This window comes from Coturnix japonica, chromosome 2, assembly GCF_054131305.1.
Source record: "Coturnix japonica strain WE chromosome 2, WE-NBRP24, whole genome shotgun sequence".
Taxonomy (NCBI): Eukaryota; Metazoa; Chordata; class Aves; order Galliformes; family Phasianidae; genus Coturnix; species Coturnix japonica.
The window spans coordinates 59,666,619-59,686,457 of NC_140664.1; the positions used below are offsets into that span (position 1 = coordinate 59,666,619).

At 42.5% G+C, this 19,839-nt stretch overlaps 2 protein-coding genes and 1 long non-coding RNA gene across 17 annotated transcripts in view; 1 reads left to right on the forward strand and 2 right to left on the reverse strand.

Annotated features, from left to right (window-relative positions):
• Positions 1-474: 474 nt before the first annotated feature.
• Positions 475-6,332, reverse strand: LOC107309870 (acidic fibroblast growth factor intracellular-binding protein B-like). 8 transcript variants are annotated; one of them, XM_085539935.1, is made up of 6 exons: positions 6,225-6,332; positions 4,115-4,200; positions 2,988-3,019; positions 2,108-2,136; positions 870-967; positions 475-742 (listed from the first exon to the last, which is right to left on the reverse strand). In XM_085539935.1, the coding sequence occupies exons 1-6, from the start codon at positions 6,330-6,332 to the stop codon at positions 637-639; spliced, it is 459 nt and encodes a 152-aa protein (XP_085396061.1). In that variant the 3' UTR covers positions 475-636. The 8 variants fall into 8 exon arrangements, 7 of the variants coding, with proteins under 7 accessions (XP_085396061.1, XP_085396062.1, XP_085396066.1 ...); XM_085539936.1 differs by having other exon boundaries at positions 6,215-6,286; XM_085539940.1 differs by lacking the exon at positions 870-967.
• Positions 6,333-13,874: 7,542 nt separating this feature from the next.
• LOC146761849 (uncharacterized) lies at positions 13,875-17,544 on the reverse strand. Its single transcript, XR_014943481.1, has 2 exons — positions 17,266-17,544; positions 13,875-15,003 (listed from the first exon to the last, which is right to left on the reverse strand). It is a non-coding gene; the product is annotated as an uncharacterized LOC146761849 (long non-coding RNA).
• A 113-nt stretch (positions 17,545-17,657) lies between these two features.
• The window catches only part of CNTNAP2 (contactin associated protein 2), a 568,010-nt gene continuing 565,828 nt past the window's right edge, over positions 17,658-19,839 (forward strand). For 7 of the 8 annotated variants that reach the window (XM_085539942.1, XM_015854925.3, XM_085539945.1 and 4 more), the window contains exon 1: positions 17,658-18,526. In XM_085539942.1, coding sequence (XP_085396068.1) covers positions 18,433-18,526 — 94 coding nt within the window. In that variant the 5' untranslated portion in view covers positions 17,658-18,432. The remainder of the gene's footprint in view (positions 18,527-19,839) is intronic. The other variant, XM_085539944.1, reaches the window with a different exon arrangement.

Below are 19,839 nucleotides of genomic sequence, written 5' to 3' on the forward strand. Positions count from 1 at the left end.
AATATTTGGCCACCAGAGTCAGAACAGAGAGTGAATCTTTGTTTGTTTGTTTGAAAAAAAAAAATGTTTAACAAAATATATTATATTATAGAAGTGTGAGTTAGAGCCAGTACTAAGCAGACTGATTTTTTTCTGGGACTGAATGACACAGAAGTCCTTTCAGAAGGCAGAGCTTGTTCCTAATACATTTCTTATTCAGTAATCAAGCTTCATGCTCAGGTGTATCTGATCAAGTAAGGAATTTTTGTGATTTTGAGATATATTAGAAAGAAGATTTAGTCAGTCATCAGTACTGTTTTCCTCAGTGCTATCAGAAAATAGTGAAATATAAGGAAAATAGGATGAACTCTGTAAGATAACAGATTCAGTCCAGCTCACCATAGAGCTAGTGAGAGATTTACTCTTTGACAGTAAAAGAAAAGCACACAAATTCAAATGCTCTGTCTTTCTATGCAGCAAGCAAGGTCCGCAAAGTGAGAAACAGTGATTTTATTTTGGTATAACAAAAAAAAAAAAAAGAAAAAAAAAAAGTAGTAAATCAAGCACCTCTTAAACTAAGTTAGAAATGCCATGAGAAGTACTAGCAAATATCTGTAAGATTTTGATTTTTATTCTCCTCTTGCACAGGGTGGAGAGTTAGGAGTGATTGAATGGATGCATCCTGTCACCAGAAAGGAAAGGAAAGTTTTGCTGTGAATCTGTCTTGTCACACTCAGTGGATTTCATAGAATCATGGAATGGCCTGGGTTGAAAAGGACCATAATTATCATTCAGTTTCAACACCCTTGCTTTGTGCAGGGTCAGCAACCACTAGACCAGGCCACATCCAGCCTGGCCTTGAATACATCTTTGGATGGGGCATCCACAACCTCCTTGGGCAACTTGTTCCAGTGATTTCAAGGTTGTTGAATCTGTCTCCTGAGTTGCACCACCCCCAGCCAGCAGAGGAGTCATCCTTAAATGGGGTCTATGGGGGGTTATGGGGGGCTATGGGGGGGTTTTAGGGGGGTTATGGGGGTTTATGGGGGGTTATGGGGCAGTAATGGGTGTATATGGGGTTATGGGGGGGTTATGGGGTAGGTATGGGGGTGTTATGGGGGCGTTACGGGTTTTCAGGATAAATATTTTCCCATGCAAGGATAGCAGTCATGGATATAACAGATGCTGTCAGCTCTAGGGCATCTCAGCCACACTCCTCACAAACAAGCTATTTGCAATGATAGAAGGGAATGGGGGAGAATGAATGAGAATGGGGGGACTGGGAGGGGAATGGGGGGGGAATGAGGGGGAAATGAGGGGGGAATGGGGAGGGAATGGGATGGACTGGGATACCTTCTATCTAATCAGGTATGGGGGCAGCTATGGGGAGATGGGAGTCAGGTATGGGGTCATGGGGTCAGTTATGGGGTCAGGTATGAGGTTATGGGGTCAGGTATGGGGAGATATGAGTCACTTATGGGGTCAAGTATGGGGTCACTTATGGGGAGATATGGGTCACTTATGGAGAGATATGGGTCACTTATGCAGTCATTTATGGGGCCAGGTATGCGGTCAGGTATGGGATCAGGTATGGGGTTATGGGGTCAGTTATGGGGCTATAGGGAGATAGAGATCCCTTATGGATCACTTATGGGGTCAGGTATGGGGTTATGGGGTCAATTATGGGGTCAGTTATGGGGCTATTGGGAGATGGGGGTCAGCTATGGGTCACATATGGGGCCAGGTATGGGGAGATGTGGGTCAGGTATGGGGAAATATGAGTCACTTATGGGGTCAATAATGAGGTCACTTATGGGGTAAGTGATGGGGCTATGGGGAGATAGCTGTCACTTTGGGTCACTTATGGGGCCACTTATGGGGTCATGGGGTCAAGTATGGGGTTATGGGGTCAGGTATGGGGCCAGGTATGGGGTCAGATATGGGGTCAGATATGGGGAGATAGCGGTCAGCTATGGGGCCAGATATGAGGTCAGGTATGGGGAGATAGGGGTCACTTGTGGGGTCAGATATGAGGTCAGGTATGGGGCCGGGTATGGGGTTATGTGGTTAGTTATGGGGTTATAGGGTCAGTTATGGGGAGATAGGGGTCAGCTATGGAGCCACTTACAGGGAGATGTGGGTCACTTATGGGGTCAGCTATGGGATCAGAGGAGTTATGGGGTCAGTGAGGTCACCCCATAACCCCCCATAACCCCATAGCCCCCCATAAGCCCATTACCCCCCAAAACCCCCCCATCACTGCCCCATAGCCCCCCATAACCTCCCCTCAGCCCCATAACTCCCCATAACCCTTCATAACCCCATATTAGACCCTCTATAGACCCCCTAACGCCCCCATATCCCCCCATACCCACCCTATAACCCCCCATAGATCCCCAAAACCCCCCATAATCCCCATAGCCCCCCATAACGCCCCCATAACACCCCCATACCTACCCCATAAACAACCCATAACCCCATAGACACCCATAACTGCTCCATAACCCCCCATAGACCCCCATAACCCCATATTCGACCCTCTATAGCCCCCCATAACCCCATAGACACCCCATAACCCCCCACGACCCCCTATAACACCCCTATAACCCCCTATTACCCCCCATAGACCCCCATAACCCCATATTCGACCCACTATAGCCCCCCCATAACCCCATATAACCCCCCATAGATCCCGATAACCCCCCATACCGCCCCCTATAGCCCCCCATAGCCCCCTATTACTCCCTATAAACCCCCATAACCCCATATTAGACCCTCAGTAGACCCCTATTGCCCCCCATAGACACCCCATTACCCCCCATAACCCTATAACCCCTCATAACCCCTCATAGACCCCCATATCCCCCCCCAAAACCCCCCATTGACCCCATAACCCCTCCATAGCCCCCCAATAATCCCATATTAGACCCACTACAGTCCCCATACCCCCATATAACCCTCCATAACCCCCCATAACCCCATATTAAACCCTATAAATCCCCCCATACCTTGGGATAGAAAGACCACGGCGGCGTAATGGCTGCTCCACAGCGCCACCCAGCGGACGGAAGGAGACATTGCACCGCATTAGATGTAATATAATGTAATGTAATTTAATGTAATGTAATGCAATGTAATGTAATGCAATGTAATGTAATGCAATGTAATGTAATGCAATGTAATGTAATGCAATGTAATGTAATGTAATGCAATGCAATGTAATGTAATGCATGGCTGCTCACAGCACCACCCAGCGAACGGGAAGAGACATTGCACCCCATTAGATGTAATGTAATGCAATGCAATGTAATGTCATGTAACATAATGTAATGTAATGTAATGGCTGCTCACAGCGCCACCCAGCGGACGGGAGTAGACATTGCAGCCCATTAGATGTAATGCAATGTAATGTAATTAAGGTAATGTAATGCAATGTAATGTAATGGCGGCTCACAGCGCCACCCAGCGGACAGGGGGAACCATTGCACCACCGCAATTGCCCCCTCAGTCCCCCATAACTGCCCCCCATCTTCCCATAACAGCCCCTCAGCCCCCCGTAACTGCTCCAACCCCCAATAACTGCCCCTGTGCCACTATAACTTCCCCCCATAACTGCCTCTGTGTCCCCATAACTGCCTCTCAGACCCCCATAACTGCCCCTCCCCCCCCCACAGGCCCCATAACTGCCCCCCAGCCCCCCATACCTGCCCCCTAGCCCCATAGCTGTCCCCATCCCCCCCCATCCCTCCCACAGCCCCCATAACAGCCCCACATCCCCCCATAACAGCTCCCATCCCCTCCCCAGCCCCATAACTGCCCCCCATCCCCATAGCAGCCCCCATAACAGCCCCTCAGCCCCATAGCTGCCCCCCAGCCCCATAGCAGCCCCCGATAGCTGCCCCCACAACCCCATAACTGCCGCCCATCCTCCCATAGCTGCCCCACAGCCCTATATCTGCCCCCCAGACCCCATAACTGCCCCCCAGCCCCATAGGAGCCCCCTATAACTACCCCTGTGCCCCCATAACTGCCCCCCAGCCCCATATAACAACCCCCAGCCCATCCCCAAACCACCATAACTGCCCCCCAGCCCCCTATAACAGCCCCCCAGCCCCATAGCTGCTCCCCTTGTTACCGTGCTAGTTGTGGGGCTAGCAGGAAATGCTGCTGGATGATCTCATGGAGCGGCTCCCGCACCTCCTCTATAGCCTTAAACACCCGCTGGAAATTATCAAATTGGGTGGGGGGGGGGCAAAAATACCCCAAATCAGACCCAAAATCGAGACACCCCCCCCCCCCCCATTTTAACACCCCTCCCCCATTTAAGGACCCCCCCTCCCATTTTAAGGTCTCCCCCATTTTAACACCCCCCTCCCCATTATAGGGTCCCCCCCCATTTAAGAACACCCCCCCCCCCCATTTTAAGGACCTTCACCCCCATTTTAAGGATCCCTCCCCAATTAAGGACCCCCACCCCATTTAAGGGACCACCCCCCATTTATGGACCGCCTCCCATTTTAAGGACCCCCTCCCCAATTTAAAGGACTCCTCCCATTTTAAAGCCCCCACCCCATTTAAAGACCTCCACCCATTTTAAGGTCCCCCTCCATTTAAGACCGCCCCCCATTTAAAGGATCCCCCCATTTTAACCCCCCCCACCAATTATAGTGTCCCCACCCATTTAAGGACTCCCCACCATTTTATGGACCCCCCCTCATTTAAGGCCCCCCCCCCCCCAAACACCTGCCTCCTCCAGGTCCTCTATGGCCATTGATTCCCCATTTAACAGGAGGGGGGAGACATGTGGGGGGGATGTCAATAAGGGGGTGATATGGGGGGCGATATGGGGGGGGGCAACTGGGGGGGGTAATGGGGGGGGCGTCAATAAGGGGGGGGGTATGGGGGGATCAACTGGGGGGGAGTCAGTGGGGTGGGGTAATATGGGGGGGCAATAAGGGGGGGGGAGCGTCAATAAGTGGGGGTGTATGGGGGGGTCAATTTGAGGGGGGTAACATGGAGGGTAATATAGGGGGGTTATATGGGGGGGGTCAATTGGGGGGGATCAATAAGGAGGGAATATTGGGGGGGTGATATGGGGGGGGTCAATTGGGGGTGGTCAGTGAGGTGGGGGTAAAATGGGGGGGCGTCAGTAAGGGGGTGATATGGGGGGGTTATATGGGGGGGAGTCAATAAGAGGGGGATACGGGGGGGGGTAATATGGGGGGGGGTCCCCTTCCCAGTCCATCCCAGTCCCCCCATCCCCTCCTATTCCACTCTATTCCCATCCAGTCCCCCCCGTCCCCCTCCCAGTCCCCCCTTACTCCCCCCCATCCCCGTCCATCCCATTCCCCCTCATTCCCCCCCCAGTCCCCTCCTTTCCCCTTCATTCTCCCCCATTCCTTCCCATTCCCCTCCATCCCCGTCTCTCCCAGTTCCTCCCCATTCCCCCCTTAGTCCTCTCCATTCCCCCTCCATTCCCCCCCCATTCCCCTCCATCCCAATCCCATTCTCCCCCAGTCCCCCTTACTCCCCCCCATCCCCCTCCCAGTCCCCCCTCTTCCCCTCTATTCTCATCCCATCTCCCTCCATGAAAAGCATTATTCTGGTAAGAAAAACATATTTTGGCAAGGATAAAGAGTGATACCAAAGATTTTGGTATCAAGATTTCACACATATTTGTGTGAAATTCTTTTAAAATTTGTCAGAAATCAATATTTCTACTGGAAAAGTCCTCATTTTGTAGAGGAGAAAAGGTATTTCTGTGAGTAATGACCTTATTTTGTAGAGGAAAAGCGGTATTCTGGAAACAATGTGTATTATTTTGCTACAAAGCATCATTTTGTAGAGATAATGTCTTCTTTTAGGGATGAAAACCAGTATTTCAGGGAAACAATGCTATTTTTAAGGATGAAAAGCATTATTTTGGTAAGAAAACCGTGTTTTTGCAAGGATAAAGAATGATTCTTAGGAGAGAACTTTTTATTTCTGGGATTGGTACTGATATTCGTGTGACATTCTTCTAAAATTTGTCAGAAATCGATATTTCTGTTGGAAATGTCCTTATTTAGTAGAGAAAAAAATGTATTCTGGAAACACTGTAGCATATTTTGCTACATAGGATCATTTTGTAGAGAAAACGATTTCTATTGGGGATTAAAACTACTTTTTTGGGTAGAAAATGCTATTTTTAGGGATGAAAGGCATTATTTTGGTAAGATGTGTGTTTCCAGAATACCTGGAAATACCTGCGCTGTGGAGCAGCCATTACGCCGCCGTGGTCTTTCTATCCCAAGGTCGCTACGAGACCGGAAAACGTCGTCTGCACTTCCTGTCGTTCGCCGACTTCGCCGCATGCGCACAGCACATGATGCAGCACTGGAGCCACGGGGCGCTCAGTGAGCGCCGCCATCTTGGGGGAAGCGGTTAGGGGGCGGGGCTTATGGGGGGATTTATAGGGTTTAATATGGGGTTATGGGGTGTCTGTGGGGTTATGGGGGGATATAGGGGGGTTATGGGGGGCTATAGAGGGTCTAATATGGGGTTACGGGGTGGATATGGGGAGGTTATGGGGGAACGATATGGGGCGGGTATGGGGGTCTATAGAGGGTCTAATATGGGGTTATGGGGGTTTATAGGGGGTAATAGGGGGGTCATGGGGGGGCTATAGGGATCTATGGGGGGCTATAGAAGGTCTACTATTGTGGGAATCAAATGTTGTTTCTGCATTTAGAATAAGATAAGAATATTTTATTTCAAGGTCTCATTATATAAGTGAAGCAGTTTGTAGTTATTAGGTAGAAGTTATTAGGTACAAAGACTGCAGCTCCTGTCTGTCCAGCTGTCTGAAATAGAGCTACTGATTTTTGGTGCTGGACAAAGAAGACCTGAGTAATAAACGATCCAAAGAGGAGAAGTTAAAATAATTAACAATATGCCTGTGTAAACTAGCAACAATGTATGTTTTAGTGTTTTGTTGTACGCATTGTAAAAATATACAAGTCGTGACATACCTAAGGATGTGCCTAAAGAGAGAGTGGGAAGGACTGGAATCACTCCCCCCCCCCCCCCCCCCCCCCCGCACCCCGGGCTCTTTGTTTAACAAAGGCCTCTAGGACAGAATGGAAGAAGCTTTGAAGGTAATCAACATATCAATACGATAAGAGTACCGAAACAAAAACAGCAGGACGGCGACTGACAAGATAGCAAGTGAACTAACAAATTTCAGAATGTAATTAACAAATGCAAACCTCGGGTAAAATTGTAACCTGTAATACCCAACCAAAGGGGAGAGGAAAACATATGGGAGAAAAGGTATAAAAACTGTAACATCATGTCCATAGGTGCGCTTCTGCCATCAGGGCGCCCGCCATTGCAATCGCGAATAAAAACTGCTTTTATCAGAGATACCGTCCTGACCAAAAATTATTGAGGATATTTCCAACAATTTGGGGGCTCGTCCGGGATTCATTATCGCTTCTTGGGGTGTCCCCGACTGCACTGGACAGGATAAGTGCACTCCGCTGACCCCATGCCTGACCCCATACCTGACCCCATGTATTGGTGGTAATTATACGGATGTTAACAAGAATGGTAACTACAAGGATGGTAATAGAAGTATAGAAGGTATAAGGAAAAGGGGAACTCACCAGTGATGATGCTAGGAGCTGAGGCAATCTTCACTAGCAAGCAATCTCCAAGAGATGCTGCCTCAGTGAGGGTCAGCCCTTAAATGAGGTCTCAGAGGAGGTGGAGTCGAGCTCCACCCCTCCCGGGAGCACAGCTACATAACTTTCACCTGTGCTCCCGCAGCTGACCCCACACTTGCCTCAGCTGATTAATCAGTGGTTCACGCTGTGATTACCAATCTCCCATACACTCTACCCCTTCATAGCGTGAACCAATGAGTAGGTGAGTTCTCCCTTGTTACAGAGACCCAACGCGATGCTGATACAATCTTCCATCGCACTAAATGTTGGTGTTATTCAGATGATGATGATTGGATGGGTATTCACGATCTTCCATGGGCCAGTGCTTAATAGATGTTACTGGATGGAGACAAGCCATCTTAATGTGCAGGTCCGTCTGCGTTTCATCAGTCTGAAGTAATCGTTCTCTGATGGTCCTAGAGGCTTAGAATCAATCTTAAGGGGAATAATACAGATGCTTCAAATGTACTAGGAGAGGAAGATCCGCCCTCCAGGGCAAGATACAGGCCGTATTCTTATCTTGGGTCAGTACTTCCGCTTGTACTGGATTATGTCCTGGCCTCCGATACCATACCCTCTGGCCAGATATGTGTGGCTGTATAACTATATCTGGCACCAGAGGAGGAGTCTTGATCTGCCATAGGGACATAATAGGTGTTCCTTTAGCAATAAAGACCGGAGTACTGACCACGATGTCAGTAGGCCATGTACCTGTCACCGAGAGGGTGACTGAACCTCCCACCTCCAATAATCTCCCCCAAGGTGCAAGTAGGCCACACCACTTGGGTCCTACTTGCACCTTCCAGGGCCAATTTATCTTATGGATTCCCGGTTTTAAATTCTCAAGGGCAGGGAGCAGAAGATTATTTTCATTACCAACCTGCGGTTTTACCTCATTATCAGTACCTGTAACTTGGATCCTAAGAGGGGAGGCCCATATAGCTTGTAACATTTTCAGGGCACTGGGTCTGCCATCCCGAGGTCTTTCATTCAGGTCCCGCAGGGTTTCATATAATCTTTTTGTCCACCCCTGCAGGGACTGAGAGTCTGTCTTCAGGGCAGCCTTAAGGATACCATTATAGCGTTCAATAAGGCCTGCCCCTGTTGGGTTATATGGCAGGTGGAATCGCCATTTGATGTGGTTTTCTTCTGCCCAGCGCTGTATCATCACTCCAGTAAAGTGAGTCCCTTGGTCACTCTTGATAACTTGAGGTGTCCTGTATGCAGACATCAGTTTACTAAGTGCCTTAATTGTGTACGCTTGATTTGCCTTTGGTACAGGATAGGCTTGCAGCAGTCCACTTACAGTGTCAACGCAGTTCAGGGCATATCTCGCCCCCTCAGACCGAGGGAGGGGCCCAATGTAGTCGACCTGCCATCTCTGAAGAGGACTATATCCTCTAGCAATGTGGGATGTTGTTTCAGGCAACGGTCTCGGTCTCATCTTTGAGCAAGCATCGCAATCCTGACATACTTGGACAATATCAGATAGTTGTACAGGCAGCCCCCATGCTTTAGCAGCTGCCCACATTATCTTCTGTCCAGCATGTTGTAGTTTCTGATGTAACCAACAGGCAACATTTTTGGATTGTGAGTTCTCAATCCATCGGATTTGGGCCAGTGTGTCAGCTTCATTGTTTCCTGGTGACTGCAGGGGTTGATGACCAGAGACATGGTATAAGGAAAAGGGGAACTCACCAGTGATGACACTAGGAGCTGAGGCAATCTTCACTAGCAAGCAGTCTCCAAGAGATGCTGCCTCAGTGAGGGTCAGCCCTTAAATGAGGTCTCAGAGGAGGTGGAGTCGAGCTCCACCCCTTCCGGGAGCACAGCTACATAACTTTCACCTGTGCTCCCACAGCTGACCCCACACTTGCCTCAGCTGATTAATCAGTGGTTCACGCTGTGATTACCAATCTCCCATACACCCCATAAGTGACCCCTATCTCCCCATACCTGACCCCATATCTGACCCCATAACTGCAGTACACATGCTGACAGAGAAGTTCCCGTGTGTATAGTAAGCACCTAGAAAGCAGATTACATTGTATTTGTATTTACAACCTCTAGAGGAGGCTTTTCAGAATGGAATCACATGTCCTAAAATTCTTACATGGAGATCACTCTACTCCCTAGAGGTAGAAGTGGTGAACAGAGAATGTTCTTTCAGTCTTTCATTTGCATCTAATAATCTCCCACATTTTCAGACATGTTTGTGGGTAGAACAATGAAAGCCCAGTTCATCATGAAGCTGGAAACAGAACAGGACTCAGTGCTTTTGTTACAGCAGTACTTAGTACTTATAATTAGATTTCACTCTTTCTGCTTCTCAAGGAGGTAGTATACTTGTCTAACATACTTCTACTTCTCAACATTTGCCAGAGAGATTCAAGGACTTTTAAAAGTGAAAATAAAATAGTGTGCTCTTTTTTCTTTTGCCTAGACACAAGTGAATAGAGCAATATAGACTTCAGCATATTTCAAGGTTTTCGACTGAGGTGCTGAAGATCTGACGCCATTCAAAAGTAATGTGATGATATTAAATACCTCTCTCCACTCAACACTGTTGTAAGAAGTGCGAAAAATTTTATGAGATTACAATATACCACTTTTGAATGATGATGAAAAAATAATAATAATAAAAAAAGGTGAATAGTCTGTAAATTATGAGTGTTTTTCATGCTAGTTTAATCTATTTCACCTATAGAACTATCATGTTTTATATGGTGCTATACTCTGCTAATATTCTTCCTGAGAAATTATCAGACTGACTGCAGAGGTACTATGCACAAAGTCAGTCATCTCTTTTAGAGCATGTAACTATAACAGCATAGACTTTATATCAATACAACAATAAAATATATTGTGAGTTTTCAGAGCACCACACCAGAAAGTTTTCATTTTCTTCAGATAACCAAAAGCTTACTGTCTACTTTTCAGTTCCAAGTAGTAGGAGAGTGAGCGGCTCTAATGAAAAACTCCAACTTGTGAATGAAAGCATTCTTCAAGGCTTGTGATACAGTAGCAACATTGTGAGCCTTAGGCACAGCTCAGAAACTCCCCCAAAGCCCGCTCAGTTATTTCGCTTGTGTATCTATGGCAAGTAACTTCTGAAAGTTATCAAACAGCTCATCTAAGATTTTCACTTTTAAAAATCTTACCAGGCTGCTAGTCTTCACATAGTTGACATTCTTAATGTTTGTTTGTATTTGCCAGAACTCTCAGAAACAGGGCCAAATATGAAATACAAGAGATGAATAGAAAATTATCTGACAAGTTAATGTGCAGACAGGAAAAAAACAGTATGTGTTTCTCTTTTAAGTGTAATCATATTCAAGTAGTATGCAGAAGATTCAGACATGTCTGACATCTACAGTGATTTGCACTGTAGATGCTTAATAAAAGGCAGTCCTGGAGTCATAATTTAGAATTACTGGATCTTCAGATTTAACTGTAACACAAAGTACCTAACCACAATCAATTGTATGGAAGAATTTATAGTATGGCATCAGAGGACTCCAGATGTTTCTAATGTTATAAGACAGAGTAAATTGTAGTATACTGAAGTTCTTTTATTGTCATGTGCCTATGTTCTGTATGCAATAGGAGATGAAGATGACTATGGTTTATTAGAGTGGTAACTGAGATTGAAAAATGCAGGCAATGTAACAAGGAAGCAAATATGTATTTGCTCAGAATGCTTCAGTGCTTCATCAACTTTAGTGACTTACCATGCTAACCTCATTCAATCTGTTAAATATGTATTAAATAGATAATGAGACTGTATCCTCAGTGCCACAATTCATTTATTGTAAAACTCTAGTTTACAGCAACTGGTTGGGAATTATTTCTAAAATCTTTAACAAACAAATTCCAAAGATATGGTCTGGAGACAGAAAGCTTTGGTCTAAAGACAGAAAGCTTTTTGGAATATGCTGGCTTTTATTTATTTATTGATTTATTTATTCATTGTGTAGGCTTTATTTATTTATTTATTTATTGTATCTAGCTCATAATTTGAATTAAAATATAGATAAAAATACACCAGTGCTTTCCTAATATTGTTTTATTGTGGAATTTACTGCATTCACTAAATTGTGTTTGTCTTGCAAAACTCACCTTGCGTCCAGACAGAAATAATAGTATAGGAGCTGATAGTCTCTTCTTCAGAATTTACCTTGCAGCCTATATATCAGTAAAAGAACAGGATTTCTTTTTTCTTCCTACATGTGGCAGGAGGAAGTGTTCCAGATGGTTTCAATTTCTCCTTGAAAAATTACTAGAAGTATTTACAACATAATTGTAATATTTTTTTCTATTATTCTAATTCAGTGTGTATGAATTTTTTACTTATTTTTTTTAACATATTTTCCTGTGCTTCCATGAATTGCTTCCAAGATATACATTAAGATGAGAAAAGGACTATTTCAGTGCAGATTTTTAAATGTATATTTTAATTGCATGTTTTAGATATATTTCTCTAGTAATGGTTTCATACTTCAACTCACTATGTATTTAATGTTGAGCTTGGAAAATGATTAACATCATTAGTTTATAAATAACATATATACTTATGTACTTAACATATATACATATATAACATATATGACATATGTTAACATATGTACTTAACATATATACTTATATATACTTATGCATACTACCTATCTTTGTGCAGACAGGACTTCCTCAGATGTTATATAAATAAATACAAGGGATAAAACCCCACTGTCATTTGATTCCATAACTCTCTTTGATTTCAGTAGGATACTTTCTTTGTTTAGTGTACACAAGATCCAACTAGGATGTAGAAAATATCATTTAATGTATTTATCATTTAGCAGAAATCTAAATAACATATGAAATTATGAAGTCAAGTTAAAATATTATTGGTATTGATATTAACAATATATAATTTTACCAAAAAAGAAAGCAGCTAGATAATCCACAAAAACAATAAGGAAATTGATGAAAAGGGAACTTTTAATGTAAATGAGTTATGACTCTGTTCTTTGTTCCAGAAAGAAAAAGAAATAGAGTTTTCCAGGTGTAAGTTTTTCAATAGCTTAAACTGTATTATAAAAATTATCTAAATACAATTAAATATAATATTTTCTGATGAATTTGCTTAAACATTGTAAGGACCACTGCATTCAGATAGTTATTACTACTCCATCCTGCACTTCTTACTCAAAGAAAATCACATACTGCATATTTTATGTGTATAAAACACATTATCTGATTGAGCTTCCAGTTAGGCTGATTGTATGAATTTCGTCAAATAACCTCCTGAAACAGTCAGTTTGTAAAAAAAAATGAATGTCCATGGAAGAAGAGAATAACAATACAGACTGCATATTACAGTCTGTTTCTAGAAAGTGATTCTCAAATGTTGTTTACATTTTTCATTAATCGATGTGAAGGATAGAAAGAATAGAAAATGATTTTTCAATATGAAAACCATCAAAAAATTTGGGTAGTAGTGCTTAAATATGAGGATGGAAACACACTTGATGCTGTTTTCCAAGACAAACTCAGAAGAAAAAAAAAAAAAAGAAAAAAAAAAAGATTGTAGATGAATACTGTAATTTGGAGGAGACAATGATTTTGGATTGTCCAACTATATTTTTAAATAGATTCATCTGTTTCTTCAAAGGCTCTTACATCAGAAATGACTTAAAAATAAGAGTGGTAAATAGTGTAAAAGAGATGAATTTCTGTTAAGTAACCACTATGTCTTTTTGCTTGTTTTGGTCCTAATGCAGAATATTAATGGAATTGGACAGAATAGTTTAATTGGAAGAGTCCTTAAAAGGTCATCTTATCCAACTGCCTAACCTTTTCAAGGCTAACCAAAAGTTAAAGTTGTGGGCATTGTCTAAATGCCTTTTGAACACTGATAGGCATGTGCCAAAAACAACCTCTCTTCTGGTGCAGCTTATTGCCATTACCACTCATCCTACCATCAGTTACCGGGAAGAAGAGACCATTGTCTTCCTCAAAACTTTCCATGCTCAGGTTTTTTTTTCTGCTGTCAAAAATTTTCACTATGCAGTCTACATTGATACTCATCAAGATATTCCAAAATAAATTTATCAAGGTAGATGTTGTCTTGAGCACATGTTTAGACTACAGAAAATGTGGAATGAAGCTGAAAAATTTTGAGCAAGACATATTCTGTCATTTCCATTTCTTTGTTTCTTTGTTTTAATTCAACTACACCAACAAAACAATTATGGTCAATCCCAAATGCATTCATTGAAAATCATAATGCCATATTTTTAGCTACATGAACCTGGAAGAAGCAAAAGGATCACTTCATCATAGTATCATAGTATCATAGTCTCGTGCGGGTTGGAAGGGACCTTAGAGATCACCGAGTCCAACCCTCAGGGATTCAAGCCTCTGTGTAGCAAAGCGGCACTTCTACCACTTGTGCTACAGGGGGGATTGTGCTAATGCATCCTCCTCTTCATTTGCAGATGTATTAGGGAAGTTAGGAAAATTCTAAACTTCTGGAAAAAAACATATTGTTTTTAGGTCTTAGGAAATTCTCACTGTTGATTGCAGTATTCATGCACCTTCCTTCTCCCTCAGAGGAGTCCCAGTATATAAGTCCATGTTATTATTAGTAAAGTCACGCAGTCCCTCAGTGATAGTGCTGCCTATTTTATGGTTTTTAATTCAATAAATATATTAAATCTTGTTTGGTCATAATTTGAAAAACATTACATTTATCTTTTCTGTATGAAGACCTCATATCTGCCATCCTGAGACTTAGACAGAAATTCCACTATGGATAATTTTTATAGCTCTGACATTCACGTGATCATTGGCAACTAAAAATATAAAATGGCAAAAAACACATTAAAATTGTAATATTTAGGAATAAATAAGCATGGCTGTTCCAAAATTAATTTAAAACGTTCAGATTCAGTTTGGTTTACTTTCTTCTGTGGTCCCAGCTGATCACTTTCTTGAGTGTCATTTGATTCCCTTGAGTCTGAAATTCTTAATTATATTTTCAAACTTTCTGATATTGTGTTTTTCTTCTTGACATTCATATACGATAAATTTAGTCCTTTTGCAGGATTAATTCCATTTGGCAGACTATTCCTGACAGCCCTAGTAAATTCAGAGTGATCAATTCATTCATCAATATATGTGTGTAATTTCCATTAAGCTTAATAAAATTTGAGCGCAGATGTAGTAACTTTAATAACATTTAAAACTTCAGTGCCTTCCTGTTTGCCAGGAATTGTTCAACTGTAGAATGAGATATGTCCTGTGTGCTTGATTTTTATGTGGGAGTGTCGATCTGAAAAAAAAAAAAAAGAAAAAAAAAGGAAGGATTAGTTTTTTTTGGTTTTTTTTTTTTTTTTTTTTCAAGAATAGCTTTGCTGAAGTCCCTCCTCCAGCAGGCCATTTTGTGTCTGCACCAGTCTTTGAGGACACTTCCATAACCTATGTTACATAGAGGGACAGAACATGCTCCTGTTCACACAATTTACTGGAATTTGCCTGTTGCAGAACAGGTGTGCTGAATCTTGCCCCTGTTCAGATTAACCTGAAGGGGAGGAGAGTCTCACAGCTTTCTTAGAAACATTCTCACATTTACTCTCTGGAAATGGAAGGTTAAGAGGAAGAGAAGAAGAGAGAAGTAACTAATATATTCATATTTTGCCCTAACAGAATTTGACCGTGTTTTCAGTTCAAAGGTTAGTATATTCAACTTAAATTTCTTGAATTAGGGAGGAGTGAGGGGAAAAATATAAATAAAATGCATACATACATTGGTGAACATATCTTATAGGATTAATAAATGCCTGAAAGTATTTGTAATGACTTTTGTGTGACAGTATCAGTAAAAGTTAATTTTTTTGTAGATCCCAGTTGTGATTTGATTAAAAACAATTGCATAAAGCTTGTACAACCTATTTCTGTTACTACTGAATTTAAATATTTTATGCAGTTTTTAAGAACTGGTCTTATTCCAAGGTGAAGAAAAATGTAATAAACTGCGCTATTTCTTCCAGTTTTTTGTTAATTCTCTTATTCTTTATGACATCTTTCAAAACTGTATTCCTACTTAGGAAAAATGTGAGAATGGTTTTGAAACACCAAATTAACACATGAAGAAGTGTAAAGTGTAAACAATTCAAATCAAGTCAAATTTTTGTCTAGTGGAACATTTAATTAAATGGGTGATGAACAATACTAAAATACTAAAAACAAACAAACAAACAAAAAACCAAACACACACACACACACAAAACCTTTCTTGTTGTGCTTGATGGAAATAACTTGAAAACATAAATAATGTTTGCAAATTGATCAGCTGAACTTTTAAGTATTTACTCAATGGATTTCTGAATTATTTACTCAGGTGAATAATAAAGGCCAATGAATACCAAAACAGTAGTAGAACCTTAGGATTAAAGTGGTTTGATATTTTTCATGTCACAGACAGAAGCCTTTCTTTCTTTTCCATGAATATATTGTCAGTTGCTGGTAGTAAAACAGCTCTATTGCTTCTGAACAGAAAATATAGGTGTACAAATATGGGAATTTATATGATACAGAGCAGGACAACAATAAAAGAGTGTGAAAAGATGTAAGTTTGAGCTAGTTCAATGGCATTAGTTAATATCTGACTCTTAGTTACTCAAAATCTTGCCCATCCTAATGATTTCTGAATATCAAAAAGTGTCTCTGGATGTAAAGAATGGGAATGAGAAGGTGAAGGCTGAGGATGACAGAGAAAAGAGATAAATCTCTATAAGAATATTTATTCTTTCAAAAGCAGAGCTGAATATGAGGACACTTAGCATTCATTGTGCACTTTCATCATTCCATACTGGCTACAGACATATTGCTATTACTTCTTTAAAAGCACTAAATATATAAATGTGTTAAGACTCTATATTGATGTGGATAAGGGAAGGGAAGATTCAAGGAGGAAATGTTACAGCATTTGCACACAATTACAGGGACAATTTCCCTCAGGACAGGCACTTAAACTATGCCCTATTCCTTAAACCTCTAGGCCACACCTCTCCTGAGATGTCACACATCATGTATAGATGATTTTTCAAAATACGCCCGATGATTTTTCAAAGTACTCCCTCTGAAACACCATGGGTTTGAGTGTCCTAGCATCCTGAGGCATTTCTGAAAATCTCATCTTTTAAACAGTCTTAAACACTTAATCGTACTCACTAAATAACAGCAGATGCTTGTTAATAGTGTTTGTATTATTAACTGAAAATAATTTATATTTGCTTTGGGGCATCTGTAAAGAAATTATGCCTCTCAGTTTCTCAGCTTTCTCTGTGTAACACCAGAGAAATAATTGTTTTCATGTTTCTTACTGATTGACTGTAATAATCCACGAATAGCTCCCTACCCTCATTATTCTACTGTATCTAGTGATAAGTACTAGGTCATTCTGTTTAAAGACAATGATGGGACAGATGTGGAGGGATGGAAAAGAGAAGTTAGTCTAGTAAAACCCCTAGACCATTAGGCTAAGATATGGCCAGGTTGGCTCAGTTAAAAACTGTGAAAACCATGGTCTTACTTTACTGTGGAATCTTTCCTGGCTTGTTCTCAGAATGGGAATGAATTATGGAATGAACACATTTGCATCAGAGGCTCTGCACCCCAGCTCTCTGCAGTGAGGATGGTGCTCAGCCTCCAAAACTAGGACTGCTCGGAGGACCTCCCTGCTCCAGCCTGGTTGGGATCCCTTAGACTTGTGCTTAGGGAGCTGCTACCATCCCGGTGCCCGGCAGAGCAGCAGCGAGGAAGGTAGCCAGTAGCCGGTCGCGGTGGTGTCACTGCGCCCCGGGGCCGAGACGGGGGCCGTCTCTTTCAGCACTGCGGACAGCGTCACCGGAGCGCCAGAGATTCCTGGGTTCCTGCTCTGATGCACCAGCGGAAGACGAGGAGGATCCTGGAGGCCGGAGGGGCGCAGAGGAAGAGGGAGGAGCTGAAGGAAGCAGAAAAAAGGGAAGGGCAGCGCTAGGGAGAGGACTTTCCCTTCTGATCTGTTTTCAGTTTGGCGGATGGAGGCTGCTGCTGCTGGTGGTCGCGTTTTCTCCTGCTAGAAAATGGTGAATACGTGAGGAGAAAGGCTCTTGGCCTGCTTCGCTGCTGCGGGAGTGCCTTTTCTTCCTCTCCCTTTCCCAGTTCCTGCGTCTTTGTTTTTGGCTCCCCAGCTGCCTATGCATGCACATCTTGTACATGTATCTGAGCAGGGATTTTCTCTCGGCAGCACTGCTCTGTACAGGAGGAAGGGCTCGGCTGCAGCAGTAGCATTAACAGCAGCATCAGCGGCGCCAGCAGCTCCATACTTCTCTCTCCCTTCCCTTCGTCTCCATCTCCCTTTCCCTTCCATCCCCTTCCCCCACCTTCCCGCAGCTTTTCAGAGATTGCATTTTCTCTTCTACGATACTTAGTGGCTTTCCCTCTTCCCCCTCCCCCGCCCCCTTCGTCGGAGAAGGCACACACGCACAAAAACGCAGAGAAACAAGAGGAAGAAAAGTACCGCGACCTTCTCCCTCTGCTGCAAACCCAGAGAGCAAGCAGAGACGGGATTTGGCTTCTACCCCAAGGTAAAGCCCTGCCTCTTTTACTTACTGGCCACATCCGCCGAGAAAGAGAAGCAAAAAGAGAGGATCTAAAGTGGAGAAAAGCAGCTATTCTACGTCTGGCGTTTGGAACACAGGGAGCCAGGAAGTGAAAGATGGTTGTGGTTGTTCGCACTGGCTGCAGGGCAGCTGTCTTCCTATGGATTTTCAGCAGCATCAGTTGCAGAGCCAGGATATCTCTCCCTGCTCGTAAGTACTCTTCTCTAAGAAGAATTCAAAATTTCAGCTCTACAATAAGGCAGGGGCCGAGGGGTTGTTTATTTTATCTCTGGTGGCAAAACTGGTGTTTGATTTTCTGTGTATTTGCCTGTGTGTGTATATGCTGTAGGTTGATACTGTTCTCAGTACTCACACTAGACCTTCCTTACAGATGATTTTAGTAGTAGTAGCTTGTGTGGAAAGCTGAAAGACCTGCTTTGTAATACAGTCTTCATTCTGCAGTGAAGGCAGAGCGGGAAAAAAATTGAATGCAATCTGTTCAAAGTTTGAGGCTGTTTTGGCTTGTTTGCTATCGTTGTGGTTTGTTTTGCTTTGTTTATTTGTATATTTATTTTCTCACCTTCCTTAGAAGGTATGGAATATGCATTTGGAAGTACTTCATTTCAACAGTTCTGTGAGGGAAAGGAAGAGTTGTGAGTACTTTCTATAACTAGTGTTTTATTAAGGGCCAGTGAGAGAGAATTTATCTCATTTGAAGAGAAATGCATGATGTTAAGTAGAAGGAAGAAGTAGAAGGAGCTGAGCCTGGGTCACTTTCTCTCTGAGTGCAGTTTTGCTTCCCATAATAATATGAGCAGAGATATTTTAGAGAAGAAACTGCCCTCCTAGGGAGTAAAAGAAAAATGTTCAAATGTTTGCTGAAATGCTGAATTTTAGACTGGCAGGATGCAAAATACCTAAACAGCACTCAGTTCTGCTATCACTATGGAAAATATCAGAGTGTTCTTTGATTTCAATGTGTATTAGATAAAACCTTTAACACTGCACTGATGTGTAGCTTCCAGCAAGATATTTGCAGGTATATATCAATATCAGAAATTGCTTTTTTTTTTTTTTTTTTCTCTCTTCAAATCATGTAAACATTTGTCATTCGCAAAGTATTTTTGAAATATGTACTGAAGTATTACATTTTTGTAGATTCATCAAAAGTAGACCACACTCTTGACTTCCTTCGCTGTTTATAGAGGAAAGAAATGTTCTGAAATGTTACAGATGGATGTGTAGGGCCTGTGTATGTGTGACTGTGGGCTGATTCTACTGTTCAATCAGGGGACTGTCTTAGAATGTAATGTATACTGCATTGGTATGTGTTATATACATCCCTTTGCAGGATCATTTAATTTGTTTATTTGTTTTCTTGGGGGAGCAGGTGGGAGAAATGAGCTTGCAATAATTAGCAGCACTTCTACTTTCTCAGTATGTTTGTATCTGTTATCATCTGGTATATACTGAAAAAATATAATGTGGTTATTGCTACAGAATGTCCTTACATTGTCAACAGA